This window comes from Arvicola amphibius, chromosome 9, assembly GCF_903992535.2.
Source record: "Arvicola amphibius chromosome 9, mArvAmp1.2, whole genome shotgun sequence".
Classification (NCBI taxonomy): Eukaryota; Metazoa; Chordata; class Mammalia; order Rodentia; family Cricetidae; genus Arvicola; species Arvicola amphibius.
In genome coordinates, this window is record NC_052055.2 from 32700010 (window position 1) to 32715946 (window position 15937).

The window sequence follows — 15937 nt, forward strand, 5'->3', positions numbered from 1 at the left end:
ATTCTGGTGGAAACCTGAGAGGGCTGAAGTCACCTTTGAGGTGAGATTGCACTCATACCCATTCCATAGGCAAGAACTCGAGTATGACACCAGGATCCCTGATTTGCAGTGGTGGTACAGCCAATGGCCTCCAATCAGTATGCCTAACATAGCCAAGCCCAGTTTTTCTCAAGTGCCCTGCTATCAGGAATGTGACGCAAAAATCCAGACCACAGAGGAACAAGCCCCTGAACCAGGTTAACGGGAGACAACTGACACAGGTCAAGGATCCATGGCAGGGTTCCCCAAGGCCTTCTGTTCCACGACCTGGAGCTAGAGCTGTACACTCAGCAGTAGCCAGGCCTGCTGTGCTATACTTACCTATTTGTAACAGTATAGGTGTGACCAGTGCTGTCTCCATGGCGTAACAGAATTCCCTGCCAAACATCACTGCCCCGTGCATGACCCACAGGCGTGTGGGGATTCTGTCTATGGACCCCTCACTGATGGTCTCCTCTTGGGTCTCGGCCTCTGGGTGTCTGGGTTTCTGAGGGTCCGGTAGGGGCATAGGCAGCTCTTGTACTTGCATAGATTCCGAGTCGGCATTCTGCGGAGCCATTTTCATTACCACCAAAATATATATATATATATATTTATTCTACCTATATAAATAATACTATCATCTCTCTCCAAGGATAAATTAAGACGTCTTCTCGTTCTGCTGCAAGTGCACTCCTCGGCAAGTGACTCTTATATTCCACTCTGTACCAACAGGTGTCTCAACTTTTCACTCGAGACGTGCAGCAACACAGAAGGGTTTTTGGTTGGACTGTAAACATATGGCTTGCTGGCTCACTGTGAATTAGAGTTAAAAATCCATAAGGGCCACTCAGTTAATACCAGTTTCATCATCATGACTGTGGAGGCGCTGCAGTCACTTCTCTTGCTACAGAGAGGTAGGGAGCTGACACACACAGGTGATCTTCTGTGACTCCCCATCGAGCGGTTAGAGGATCTGCAAGAGAGCAAAGACAAGCTGAAGTCACAGGTGGCCCCTTGGCCCACACCTGCCACCGACAACATTCAATGTGAGAATTACACCTGGGGCAGCTGAAGTAAGCGGAATCAGAAGACAAGTGGACAGAAAAAAAAGGCTGGCTTGCTAGCCAACACTGATACCATCACCTGTGTCAGGTGTTCTGTGGCTGGAGTCATCAGTGACATCATGAAAGAAGGCAGAAAGGAAAGGGAAGCTGGGGAAAGCAGCTGACAGAGTCACAGAGGGGTTCATGAGACACTGCCTGCAAATGTGCAATGAAAGGAGGAAGAGGCAGGCTAGACAGACAGGGACACCAGTCCCAATGCCTAATAGACAAGCTCGAAATCTATCCTGAGGCTGGGTGCTGGGTCCTCAGCAGCATCTTGGGAAGTAATCCTCGACCTGTCCAGGTTGAAAAACAGTGATAATCAAATGAAAGCTAAAAGAGACCTTTACACATGCCAAACCCTGAAACTTCAAGCAGTTCTGAGATGCCCTGCCTATGTATGACATTACCAGAGGCTTTACAACACAAGAGTCTAGTCTTGGAGTCCGCTCCACTCCAGTTTTTGTGATCAGCTTGTTTATAGTCTCTACTTAGACACACACACAGTAATATATTGATTCTCAGAGATAACTGGACATGTCCATTCAGAAAGGACCCCAACATCAGTGTGGTGGCACATAGGTGTGAGCCCAGCAGCAGCGAGGCAGAGGCAGGAGGATCTTGAGTTCTAGGCTAGCCTGGAGTACACAGCAAGAACTTGACTCATACAAATATGTGCATGCACACACGCACATGCCAGCTGCCACAATAAGAGGAAAGATGGGGCTGTATAACACCCTGACCTCTTTGGAAGACAGACCTTCAGTTCCATCTGAAAGGCTACAAAAAAGGGCCCCTGAATCATGCAGGGCAGCATTCCCATTGGATATGAAATTGAATCTGTAGAAATGTCTTATCAGACATTTCTCAATAATTGCTTTGGATAACATTTCTAGTAATAGTTACTTAGTAAAAATGAGTCCTAACCAGGCATAGTGGTGCACACCTTTAATCCTAGCACTCAGGAGGCAGAGGCAGGTGAGTTTGAGGCCAGCCTGATCTACACAGTGAGTTCCAGGACAGCCACCGCCACACAGTGAGACAAGCAAACAAATGAGTCCCAACTAGCCCTTCCTCCCCTTCTAGGGTGGGCAGAAAACTTGGGGTGAGCACCATCTAGTCCCTCTCTCAGCAGTCCCCTCAAGGCAGGGTCAGGACAGCTCAAATGGGAAGATTTCCCAGCGCACTGGCTTTCAGCCCTCCCCTCCCACCCCCACTTACTTTGCTCTTTGGCTGCAACTATAAGCCACCCCTTCAGGCTTACCATACCCTTACCCCCCATCCCCGCCAGAGATTCAGCAGTCTCAGCTACACACTGGCTTCTCTGTCCCCAGTTTTACTGCAGATCCACAGCTCTCATCTGAAATCTCACATTCACCTACCTACTCTACCATATAAACCCCAGTCACAGGAATGGAGAGATGGGAAAGAGTTTGGTGGTAAAGAGCCCTTCCTACTCTTCCAAAGGACCCAAGTTCAGCTCCCAGCACCCATGTTAGGCAGCTTACAACTATATGGCACTCCAGGGGATTCAACATCTCTTATCTCTGAGGACACTGGCACTCATGTGCACATAACCCTTTACAGATACTCAATACACATGATTAAAACAACAAAAACAAGTTACCTCCTTATACTACTTTTTCCAACACACGGTATAAGCAGTGAGGAAACCAATCCTACCCTCAGCTCTGTTACTCTTGACCTCAACCTCTGCCCACGCACTGTCAAGAGAAACCACCATGGTCTTTCTTTATGTCAACCTGACAGACTTTTGTCAAAACAGGGGCCATGGTTTAACTTCTTAGCCCCTTCCTGACAGGGACATTCTGGGGACATGTATCAATGCAGTTTGTGAAGCTGAAACAGATCAGCTGGGTGTTGGGACAGGACAACAGCAATTATTCGGCAAGCAGTCCTAAGAGCATAATTATAAACGCCAAACCCTTCAGCTGTGCCCAGTGGCCTTTGGCCCACTTCTGCTCTATCCTCAGAAACTTGTGTGCCTGAAATGCAGGGCTAAGACTTGGCTTCAGAGTCACTGCAGCAACAGCCAGATGAGGCGCATGTCTGTACTATATCAGCTCTTGCAGGATGGAGGCAGGAAGAATGGAGTTCACAGTTGTCCTGGATACACAGCAAGCTTGGGCTATATAAGATCTTGCCTCAAAAACTAAAATGAGTGTTGGAGAGGTTGCTTAGTCATTAAGAGCACCGCCTGCTCTTCCAGAGGACCGGGATTCAACTCCCAGCACCCACATGGCAGCTCATAACTGTCCGTAACCCCAGTATCAGGGAACCTGATACCCATGGTAAAACACCAATGCACATTAAATTAAAAATTAAACTAATTACACATAAAAGTAAATAAATTTTAAAAAAGGGAAAGTAAAATGAGACGACAAAACCAACCTCTAATACACAGTGTGCAAATTCAATCTAGGCAGTCCATTCCAGTCACAATGCAATAGAGTAACTCCTGGTCAGGGACGGTCCCAGCACCCTGTGGCATTCTGCAGCACCCAGCCATTAGCACCAAGGCTGAGTAGTGCTAAGGGTTTCTATAAGGTGTTCAAGCCTGGGCCAGGAAGATGACTCAGAGAGTATAGCCTGACATCCTTGGGACCCATAAGGTATTAGGAGAAAAATAACTTTTCAAGCTGTTCTCTGATTTCTACTCACACCATGACTCATGGTGAACACTTATGCACTCACAAAAAAATAAATAAATAAAATAAAATAAAATTTAAGTGTCTGAGCCCTTGATGATCACATCTGAATCAACTCCAGCCCAAGTGTGGCCAGCTTTCTTTTAAAGTTATATTTAGCTTCTGCTGTATATTCTATCTAGTTTAGTCTTCTAAAAAAAAAAAAAAAAAAAAAACCAAAACCCTTAAAATGTAAAACTTGCTGACCAGTCCAGCAGAACCAGGGCTCCAGGATGGGTTTCGCTACCAAGTTGTAGGGTGCTTACCTATGCCCTGGAACATGTTGGTCATTCTTAGGAATCTCTCAATAGAGTAGGTTCTTTTGTTGCTCCATCGAAACAGTTTTTAGGGTTCCAGCTCCCACTCAATCTGACCCCACCACCACTGTCAATGTGTCATCCCAGGCTGCACCCAAGATCTAGGAACCATATGCCATCAAGCTACATCTGGCCCTGAAGATGTGGTGCCTTCAACTAAAGATAGGTCTCCACAGCAACACTACACTCTCAGCTTAAGGAAGAAGCCCAAGTAAGAACAGCAAGTGTTCAGCAAACCATGGCATAACACAGTGTGTAGCTTCTGGTCACAGCTGGCACCAGGCCTGGCTACAGATACCTCCACTTCACTTGTGTAGAACAATACATGGTGGTATAAGTACCAGGTGAGTGCAAGAAGAAGCAGACATCAAACTGAGGGGGAGGTGGAGTGGGACACTGAAATGTTTGGGGTCTCCCTAATCAAAGACTCAGAACTGACTGATGCAAGTTCAGGACTGGGTTGGCATAGTGCTCAGATGTGCTCGCAGGTGCCAGACAGCCTCAGTACCCATAGTCTCAGAGAAAGCAGCCTGAAGAGCCTGGCACCCAGCTGAAGGATCTACCTGGAATGCTGCTGTCATTTTTGAGGGGATACAGTCCAGTCCAGCTCTGGAAAGAGGGAGGGATGCCTACTGTAACTGCTTGTGTTCCCTGGGGCTCACACCACTCAGCTCTACTCTGTTTCCTGTTTCTCTGCACCAGCTCAAGCCACACCAGCCTTTCCAGACTCTGTGCCATTTAGGACAGCAAGTTCTGGTCCTGCCAACACCATTGCAGCTGCAGGGTTGAATGACACACCATGCTAGCAGTTGAACAGCCCCTCATGATACGCTAGCATCTTCACCTCCCTAACTTGGGTCCTGCTGTTGCTCACACCAGAACTTGAACAAGAGCCCAGTGTGGTTCAATGAAAGATGATGTACCACCTACAGGCAGTGGCTGGGAGGGCACTCAGTGCCTCTCCTTGCCACTCCCATATTCCAGAGTTCTGGAGCAGCCACATCTGGTGAGCGGCAACCAATTCCTCATCTAGGTCTGGCCTCTCTGGAATCTTTGTAAATAGTGTGTGTGCTGGGTTGAGTACCTGCTGCTCACATGGTCCAGGTGAACAGAGTATATTTCGCACAAGCAAATGCCATGAGCATCTTTCAGACAGCCCTAAGGAACAGTTATTAAGTGCAAGGCCTACTAAACATGTCCCATTCTGTAAGCTAACTCCCAGACACTGCCAACCCATGGCACTCACACCACTGCAAGGCAACTTGTTCTCCAAGTTCCAGGGCAGCTTTTTGAACTGGGGATTTTTAATAAAGTCACGTTAACATCTAGAATAAAACAGACTCCATTTCTTCACCAACACAGATACAGCCAGGCACTATGGAAGACAATCTGCTCCCCATCAGGGTACCACCTGGCACAGCCAGTAAGATCAACCTCTTCTTCAAAGCCCTAGAAAGTGGCAATTAGATCAAGGACCCCACATAGTAAAGCAGCTTTGAAATCACACTCAGGACAAAGGGACCCCAGTTGGCTGAGGGATACATAGAGGTATGTAAGGAGCTATAGGGTGTAGCTGAGGAAGGAGAGATGCCATGTCTAAGCCAGGCACCCCTGCTATGAAAAGAGGGGGAATATTTAAAGATGGTGTCTCTGCTTCAGCACGCTGTCAAAGGCCAGAAGCCAGGCCTCCATTTGAAGCAGTCTTTCTGAGTCAGTCCCCACTCTGCACTTCCCAGCATTCTCCAAATTACTCCTCCATGTTCATTTCCAAGAACTTTATGAGCATATGGACTTTAAAAGGGCATGATGAGCTCTGGGGGAAAAGTCCTTTTGGAATCTGGACTGAATTCAACTTGTCTTTTGGAGAATGCCTGTGCTGCATAGCCTTATCTTTGGTTTTCTTTCAAGCCGACTCTGTACCTTTGAGGAAAGCCCTTGGGGGTTCGCGCAAAGCTCTGCACACTTCTCAGGCTCATTCCTTACTCTACCTGCTTTGCCTCTGTTGCCAAGATTCATTCTTCCTTGGTCAGTGGACATTTGAAAGCTAATAATATTGCTTGCTCACTCAGACATGTCCCCCTTCATCTAACCGAGGCTACTAGCTTTTTGTATTTTAACTTGTTATCTAATGCGTTTGTCTGAGAATAGACAAAAAGAAGAGAATAGCAAATTTAACAATCTGTTCAACATTGCCAGACTTGAATGACAGCACTTCTGAATCCCAGAGGCTCCTGGCTGGCTTACTCATCCATTTCCCCAGAGACAAGGCAGGCCTGAATATCACCTAGTCCTCCCCATCTGAACCTAACCAAGCATAGCTCTTGTTTGGGAATTCGGGTCCTTGCTGTGCCTTTCCTGGGCACAAAGACCCTGCAGGGTAGAAACCCTTCCTCTGTGGGTTCCCCATGTCCCATCTCTGGTATTCTCTATCAGAGCCCAAAAAGAAATGGAAAGAAGCTTGAAGAAGGAAGTCGGGTGGAGCTATGACTCCTGACCAGAGGCCACGTACCCAGCATTTGGTCAGCATATTTCAGGATAGAACATCAAGTATCATAAAAGCAGGTTCATGATCCACAGGGCAATGCCCATGGAGTCATTTCCTAGTGTAGGACAACCGTTCCTTAAAGAAGGCTGGTCCCATGCCATCACAGGAGTGACACTATGTAATCACATGCAAAAGCTTCCTTTGAGGAGCACAGTGTAAAACGCCCAGGCTAAAAGCATGATGACATGCAGAAACTGAGGCCAGAAGGACCAGGTGCCTCTGCTCATTGCACTCACGAGAACAAGACCAAAAGTAAGCTATGGCTTCTTCTGGCCTCTTCTATTAAGTGACCTGTGACATACCCAGGACATTTTTTTTTTCCCAATACAGCAAAGAAGCTTCCCTTGGAGCCTGCTCCAGCAAATTGCGCACTTTGTGACAATTTTGTTACAGTCTGCAGATGTACTCAGACAAACGCACGACAATTGTTCCAACCAACAACTTCCTCTATTGTCCTGTTTCTAATGTGAGAGTGACTGATGCCAAAACATGTGACTTCCTTCAAGCTGTTGTGCAAAAGTGTCTGGATAGCAGCTCTGATCAGTACCCCAAGCTTGGCTCAAGGTTTTGGGGTGCATTTTTTAGGTTTGTGTATATGTGTATGGTAGGGGCATGTGTATATGTACATGCACATGCTGCATATGCATGTGGTGAAGGCCTGTAATTGACAGGATTTGGGTTTATTCCTCAATCTCTCTCTACTGTATATATTGAGACAGGGAGACAGGGTTGCTCATTTGAACCCGGAGCTTGACAATTAATTTGTCTAGTCTGGCTAGACAACTTGTGTCAGGGATCCCTTCCAAGAGCTGAGATGACAAATGGGCTGCCATGACCACATGGCAATTATGTGGGTGCTGAAGATCCAAACTTGGTAGAAGGTAAGCACTTCACTTTCTGAGCCATTTCCCTAGCTCCATGGATGGGAAAGTTTAAAGGTTAAAATGGTTACAACATTCACCAGCACTGTCAAAGTCAATGAGGCACTCAGCCTGGGCACAGTGTAGGAGTGTTGGTGGTGCATGTTGCACTTACAGATGCCCCCATCATGGTCCATACATATTCTCAAACATATGTAGACTGTATGTTCTAACTACATGCAACCAACAAGTGCTCAGTGGTGACTGGCTTGCCACATCACCCACATTCACAGGTATAAACTGGCACAAATTAGGCACTACACCCTCAAAACACCATGAGTGCAGGAGGTGTTCTTCAACTTAAACATATAGCTGAAATACCTTAAAAATGTGGTGACTCCATCCACTCTGTGGAACAGCCTCCTGAGAACTGCATCAGCTGCCCCCAAGAGCACATGGCCACCTGGGAGTTTCAAGAGGTATAGAGAAAGCATCTTACCAAATTGCTACCCCACAGGGGAGGATCAAAATTCAAAGTGCAAAGTACAGCATAGGAAGACGGCAGCTATCTTCCTCTTTCACATTAGCACAAAGTCAGGAGGTTTGCTGGGACAGCCTGACAGGAATCACAGTGTGGTACTAGGTACTAATGGAACCACAACAGAGGCCTAAGTGACATTCACTGGCACATCCTCCTGATCCCCACCAGCACCTCTCTTCAGATAATCAGAGACAACACAAACAAGAGAAACTGGACCAATGGCAGCTGATAGCAAAGAATATCAATGTATAAACCAAGAGTATAAAAAAATCCAACTGAATCCAGCTAATCCAATGTGTCCATGGTAGGAATGAAATACAGCACACAGCAAGGCAGTCTTTTACTGGAAAGCACATGAGCAATGAGTGGATGCTATGTCAAGACAATAGGAGGGTAAGCTGCAGAATAGGAGAAAGGACTTGCAAAGAAGCTATCCAAAATACACATTCAATTCTCATGGTCAGAAAACAGTCTGATTAAAGACAGGTCAAGGGCCAGGCATGGTGCAAATGCCAGTAATCCCAACATGTGTGCTACAAAGGCAGGAGGGTCAGAGAGTAGCTCAGGGTTGGTCTAGGCTGTGTATCGAGTTCAAAGCCAGCCTGGGCTACATGAAACCCTGTCTCAAAAACCTAAAAGAAAAAAATTGGTCAAGGATCCTACAAGGGAGGTCATGAAGACACATGTGTGAAAGCACACTAAGTCATGAAAAAGATTATTCGGTCACTTATTCGGTCACTTATTCGGTCACTGCTAGTGGGCATGCATAGGGTGCAGCTATACAACTTTGGGATCCAAAACTAAACATATCACCATGCAATCCAAAATTAATTGACAGGTTGCACACTCATGACATAGCACATATGCTTATAATCTCAGCACTTACTAGACCAAAGCAAGAGGATCATGACAAACTCGAGGCCAGCCCAGTCTACACAATGAGTTCTGGGTTAGCCACGGATACGTATCAAAACAAAGAGAACTGGTAAATGCAAATTACTAAGTGGCAGGAAATGAACCTGAAAAAGGAAATAAGTATGAGTCCTTCTAGAAAAGATGAAATTATGGAGACTGTGTAGGATGAAGACCTGAGCCTGTCGTCTTTCTACCTACTCAGCAGGTTGAGGCAGGAGGACTGCCTGTGTAAGGCCTGCCTGAACTACAGAGTAAATCACGTGCCTGACCAGGCAACTTACCCTGCCTCAAAATAAGAAGTAACGGTATTTGGGAGGCTGAGCAGGAGAATCAAGAGTTCAAGGCCAGCTTCGGGTACACTGAAACTCTGTCTTAAAACAACAAGAACAGTCGGGCAGTGGTGGTACACACCTTTAATCCCAGCGCTTGGGAGGCAGAGGCAGGCGGATCTCTGAGTCTGAGACCAGCCTACAAAGTGAGTTCCAGGACAGCCAGAGCTATAACATAGAGAAACCCTGTCTCAGAAAAACAACAATAAAAGTAAGTAAGTAAAAAGAGGGCTGGAGAGTGGGCTCAATGGTAAAGTGTGTGCTGGGCATACATGAGGCCCTACATTCAACCCCCAGCACTGAGGAGGGAAAGAAAGAATGCTTAGAAATTTTGAAATCCCTCCCTCTAGCCAGGAATGATGGTATGTGCCTATAATTTCAGCACTTGGTGAGCAAAGGCAGGAGAACTGCTACAAGTTTAAGGCCAGCCTGGGCTACAGGGTCTCCCATTTAGTGAGAAGAAGTAAACAATCACAAAACCCAAAGACCCACTTTTCACTAGACAAGAAGCAGAAATCAGTCTATCAATACCAGCGACTAATTAAGACGATTTGAAATTTTTTTTATTTTTAAGAAACTGATACACTGCAATGAAAGTAAACTTCAAGACAAATACTAGAAATCTTGAAGCCATCAAGAGAAGCTGTCACACCCTCCACATGAACTGCATATGAAGATGGGGAATGGTGGTGCATACCCAGCCCTCAGGAGGTCAAGAGCAGCAGAGTACCAGTGTCAAGGTCTGCAGAAGCCGCACATGCAGAACCATTACCCAGATCCTTCTGCCCCATGTCCAGTCAGGATGCCTTAAGTACAACTAGTAAAGGTTCTTCCTCTATCTAGCACCACCCCCACCCCCAATACTACTATAAGTGAATCCCTCCATGTCTCACAGACTGTTAGTGGCTGAACTGTTGCTCCTGTTTCCTGTATAATCAACTAGTGGGCATACACCCATGATATAAGACCATGATTTCAGTAGCTAATAGAGAACATGACTGTCAAAAAGATCCAAGGGCCTAAAACTAAACCAATGAAGTTGTTACAAAAGCAAGGGCAAATCCCAGAGGAGCCCTAGAAGGGCCCAGCCAACATGAACTCCCCTCACACAACCCAGGAGGAAATCTACCAGTCCCTGAGCATTACTGGATGGATACTCAAGGCCTCCAGACCTGCTTGCAGACCACGAAATGCTATCAACTCATAGGTGCCTGAATTAACGTGGCAGGCACAGCATTTCTGAAAGCAACTTTTTGATCTGCAAAGGAAAACATCAGAATTGCCAAGAGATCTGTGGAAGCCTACTGGGAATTCCCAGGGCCTGTGGGGCATGGAGTATATAGCACAGCCTGGCCCAGACATCAAAGAACCAAATCTTAGTAAAGCAGTCTGCAGCTGGACCACCAGCACTGGCCCCTGCATGGAGGGGCTGGGGAGAACTGATAAGGGCAAACAGCATGCATCAGCTTAGAGAGCCAAATGGAGGCAAGAAGCTCAGCCCCTCTCCATGAGTACTATCCTGTCCCTCAATCAGCAGGCCAGGGAACCAGCTCAGTTCTGAGATGGTTGTGCAGGTGTGCAAGAGTCCACAGCTCACCAACACACAAGAGATACAAGCACATACAAATGTGCGAGAGCGCTCACGCTCTCTCTCTCTCTCTCTCTCTCTCTCTCTCTCTCTCTCACACACACACACACACACACACACACACACACGCATGCACGTGCAGAGAGATAGAGAGTGCACAGGGAAACTAGGCTGGAAGAACTGCTGGCCTCTTTAATTTCTCATGGATTCCTGGCCTTTAAAGCACACAAAGACAGGGATGTTGATCATGAAGGCTGCTGGTACCAGCAAGACAACCCCCAATACACACTGAGGTCAAAATCTTGAGTGCAGGTACCCATTTAAGATTTGTGATGTGTCTATCAGATTACTCAGGGTCAAGAGTTGGGGCTTGGCTGGACTCTGCTTTTCAGTTCAGTCTGAATCCTGTAACACCTACCACCTCTGCTCTTCTCTTTAATGCCTGAAACACCCAAGAAGCTCGTAACTTGACTGGTGACTTTGTAGACCTCAACCTTGTAGATCAATTCTCAATATCATAACTGGAATGATCCCTTAGAATAGCATATCCATTACACTGTTCCCTGTTTCTGCCTCTCCCCTTATTCTGGATTGGCTTCCAAAGCCCTTCAAAGAGCCCCCCCACGCAGGCTCTCCAGCTGTCTGCTTTAAGCTAGCCACACCACAAGGTTCATCCCAGGTCATGCATTTGCTGAGGTCTCTGTCAGAAGCTTGCAAGGTTCAGTAGCCCCTTCTCAGTAGGACTACCCAAGCCACCTGGGCACAGCCTACCTGCCAGATCTGCCTGCCACACAAACAAGCTGCCAACTTAAAATAAATGCCTTTGAATCTCTGAATGAAATAGGCAAACACATGGTGATTAATATCACAGTAAATATGTAGTATTATTACTGACAGGGTCTAACTTTTTAGCCCTGGATGGCCTGAAACCTGTAATACAGGCCAGGCATACCTTGACCTCAGAGATCTGCCTGCCTCTGCCTCCTGAGCTCTAAGATCATAGGCATGTGGCACCATGCCCAGCCAGAAAGTATTTTTAATGTGGAGTCGAGTCACAGTGTTCATTGCTCTATTTTTCACAATGTCAAGGGCACACTGGACATAGCAGTGCATATCAATGACATGGAAGATTGAGGCAGGAGGATCACTTGAGCCCACAGATCACTGTCCACCAAAAGCAACAACAACAAATGAGAGAGAGCTGGGCATAATGGCTTATGCCTTCCATCAGCACTGAGACAAGAGAATGGCCATGAATTCCAGGCTAACCTGGACTACATAGCAAGATTCCGTCTCAAACAAAGAAAATAGAATTAGGGGGAAGGCACTGGGATTTTAAATAAAATACCTTTTTATATTGTTTTGCTTTAAGGTCTGGCTGTCCCCATACTGGTTCTCTAGCCTCACTCTCCCAAAGGTAAGAAACATCTTTTTGTTGTTGTTGGGCTTGAGTGATTTTATTTTATTTTATTTTATTTTATTTGGAAGCAGGGTCTCACAGGGCCTAGGGTAGCCTCAAACTCTCTAAGTAGTTAAGGGTGACTTTGAACTCTTGATTTTCCTGCCTCCACCTCCCTGAGTGCTGGGATTAGAAATCTGTGCCAGGGGAAAACAGTTTGTAACCAGATTCCCTCTACATTTTTTTTTTTTTAGTAAAACAAACTACTGTCCAAATGTCAAGGAGACCAAGCCAGCATTTAGAAAGCTCATAACAAAAGCCCACTTGAGTGAAAAATCAAACTGAAAACAAGACAGCCCCCAAAGAAGAGTGTTCTCCACAGGTTTGGCTTCCTTACCTGGGTCTGTATGTTTCTTCAATCTGTACTATCAGCTGAGCAGGAGGTTATCTGTTTTTCAATTAACCAGCAATAAGACGTTTCTCCCTTTTTTCTAAAGGCTCCTAGCATTGGGAGATTTGCTGGCTTAGGCCACTGGAGTCAGAATGCAGCTCTGGCTGCCATGGAAACTGCAGCAAGCTTCTAAACTGAGAAGCTCCTGGAATCCAAGCTGGCTGAAGCAAGTTGTTACAGCTTTAATATAAAACCACAAGGGTGGCCTCAGACACAAGTTCCAAGATAAGCATGGGTCAGATCATGAGTGCTTCACTTAGTGTAAACCGGAGGCCAACAGACTCAGATTCTGTTGCCCAACATGCCCTCCAGGGGTCAGGGTAGGGGAGAGAGGAAGAGAGGAGCTACATGGCATAAAAAAAATGAAATAAAAGTCCTTCACATTACATACATACCAAGAACAGACCTCAACGACAGGATTACAGTTAAGTAATGCCACTGTAAAGACTCCTTTGCCACGGGTGCATGTGAAGTCTAAACAGAGGCTTCCAGATCCCAAGTGTGTGCCTAGGCAAAAGAGAATGTGAGCCTCAACTCGAGTTTCCTGAAATGACAGTCCATGTGATCGAATACATGCTGACATTTTTTAAAGGGCAGGCATACAGTCCCTCCGCCTTCCAAGGACAAATCCCAAGCACCCCACTGGTCCCGAGTACACTACTTTCTTCCAATTTCACCTACCCCACCCAGGGCTGCAGCTGCTGTGCTGTGTGAGAGCAGAGAGGCAGGAATACACAGATCTTAGCAAGTTCAGCACAATTCTGCTTGGCTTAATAGGTTAAGGGCCTTCCTCTGTTGACAGAGTAACCGGCAGACACACTGTGAACTCTGGACGGAAGGACTCAACCCTGAGGTAGGCATGAGGGGACAGTCGAGACTTTACTGTATTACTCAGGATGTACACGGTTTAAAGATAACTCCTGAAATTTTCTTTTTAATATTTTCAGATCTTGGTTGATGGCAGATGGCAGACACCAGTAAGTGAAATTGGGAACATAAGAACAAATTATTGCCGGGCAGTGGTGGCATACATCTTTAATCCCAGTACTGGATAGGCAAAGGCAGGAGGATCTCTGTGAGTTCAAGGACAGCCTGGTCTACAAAGTGAATTCCAGGACAGTCAGAGCTGCTTCACAGAGAAACCCTGTTGCAAGAAAAACAAAAAACAAAACAGGGGATCTCTGTGAGTTCGAGACCAGCCTGGTCTACAAGAGCTAGTTTCAGGACAGGCTCCAAAGCCACAGAGAAACCCTGTCTCAAAAAACCAAAAAAAAAAAAAAAAAAAAAAAAAAAAAAAAGGGAAAAAAAGAAAGAAAAGATACTACTGTGTTTGGAAAAATGTGAAACATAGCTTTCAGAAGTCCAAGTTTACGACTAAAGAAAGCTTACATATGGCTGTAGCCTGGGGTTTTATGGCCAGAGAACCCAGCAGCAGAGATTAGCACCAGTGTCCCAGCGACTCCTCACCTAGAACCACAGGACTGTGAGTCACGGCACTGTTTACACACAGCTCTGTCCAGTCTCCAAATGTGGCTGTGAAGGTGACCTTTGAGAAAACTTAGCACCCTGAGGAGTTCCTCTAGGCCCTGGCAAGCCCGTTTCCAAACAGACCCCCATGCTGCTCACTGAGAGAGGAAAGGTCCTGGTCAGTCACTTCCTCTTCCTTTTCTCCTCTCAACTCCACTCAGGGAGCAGCTGGAACCTGTGACAGCTGGCATGGCAGTAAAGGGCAAATGTATATGCCCAAAACTGCCACCTCTATGAAGAAGCTCTTTACCTGTGGGCCCCATGTTCTGAGCTGAGGAAATGCTATTTGCTACTATCTTTTCTCTGGTGAAAAATTGGTACATTAGGACCCAGCATTTTCTCTGCACTAGAGACAGTGGTTTGCTATCCCTTGAACTAACTACTGCTGCTCTGGAGCCTCTACGTACCTGCTAAGATAGCAAGCCTGGCCAGGACACAACCACAGCATTACAGTGTAGGGCTATCACTCAGGGCCCATCACATCCAAAGGAACAAAGCCACTGGGGTTTGACTAGAGTTAGAAGAAACCTCCTGTGTCCAGAGACACTACTACAAAGTAGTACATCCTCACACAAAATCATGTTGTACGATGCTGTCTTCTAACAGGAAGCATTCCTTTTCGGCTAGTCTTTAACGTGTGATCGCACAGCCAAAGGCGTTATTTCAGACAGGGATACAGCGTAGGGACAGAGCACTTGCCAACATGCACAAGGCATCTCATTGGCTCCCTGGCATCACATAAAAAGAAAAACAGCACTGTTTCTGTCAGTCACAGGCATGTCCTTTAAGCTGCTCTAGGAACTAACCTCAGCTAAAAACAAAACTAAAGTATTTTTGAAGAAAGACTTTCTGCTTGTCTATACAAATGTGCTCCAAGGCCAGATACAAAACATGCTGCTCAGCAGTTCCTTCAGCTGGGGGAGGGATGGCTCTGAAAGTGCCAGTGGAATGGAACAGGGCAGGTCCACTTAACTGGATTTCCAAAACATACCAAGGCAGCCCATCACTATTAAGATGAAAGTTCCAAAGTCCTGCCCAAAAATATAATAGCTTATCCACAGTGTTTGAAGGAGGACACTCACTGGGGCTCTCTTCCACAAGACTGATCATCAAGAACCTATGGGTCTTGCTCCCTATCTGCCCCCATCAGACTGAGTGCACGCAAGTAGCCTGTTCCATCATTGCTGGCTTACTTAAAATCTCCAAAAACAGCCTACCCTGATGAAGAACCCATGGTCAGCCTATACACACAGGGCTTCAAGCCCACCAGAGAGAAACTGCCCTACTCCCCTCTCCAGGCTAGAGGAGACAAGAGACATGAACCCTGAGCCTGTTTTTCCTGGGTACTGTACTGGTCTATATGGGTCAAGAAGCTCTGCACATGCCAGGTGTGAAAGCCATATGGCACTCTCAGTGCTCATGAAGGAGAAGCGAGAGGATCTTAAGTTTGAGGGCTGCCTGAACCTCTAACAACATTCTAAGATGGGGGCAGCAGCTTTACTACCACAGTGCTCCTACAGGCCAAACAAAAGGCCCAACTGGGTTTCACATGTACAGGCCCCTTTTCTACTCAGTCATTTGTGGGTGACATTGGCCAAGGCCCATGCAGCACCAGGCTCTGGTATGGAAGCCA

General features: G+C 46.4%; 1 protein-coding gene across 3 annotated transcripts in view; it reads right to left on the reverse strand.

Moving 5' to 3' along the window:
• Slc45a4 (solute carrier family 45 member 4) overlaps positions 1 to 15937 on the reverse strand; it is a 68262-nt gene that overhangs the window by 27110 nt on the left and 25215 nt on the right. For 2 of the 3 annotated variants that reach the window (XM_038343592.2, XM_038343595.2), the window contains exon 2: positions 361 to 994. In XM_038343592.2, coding sequence (XP_038199520.1) covers positions 361 to 604 — 244 coding nt within the window. In that variant the 5' untranslated portion in view covers positions 605 to 994. Of the gene's footprint in view, positions 1 to 360; positions 995 to 13172; positions 13242 to 15937 lie in introns of those variants that run through there. The other variant, XM_038343594.2, reaches the window with a different exon arrangement.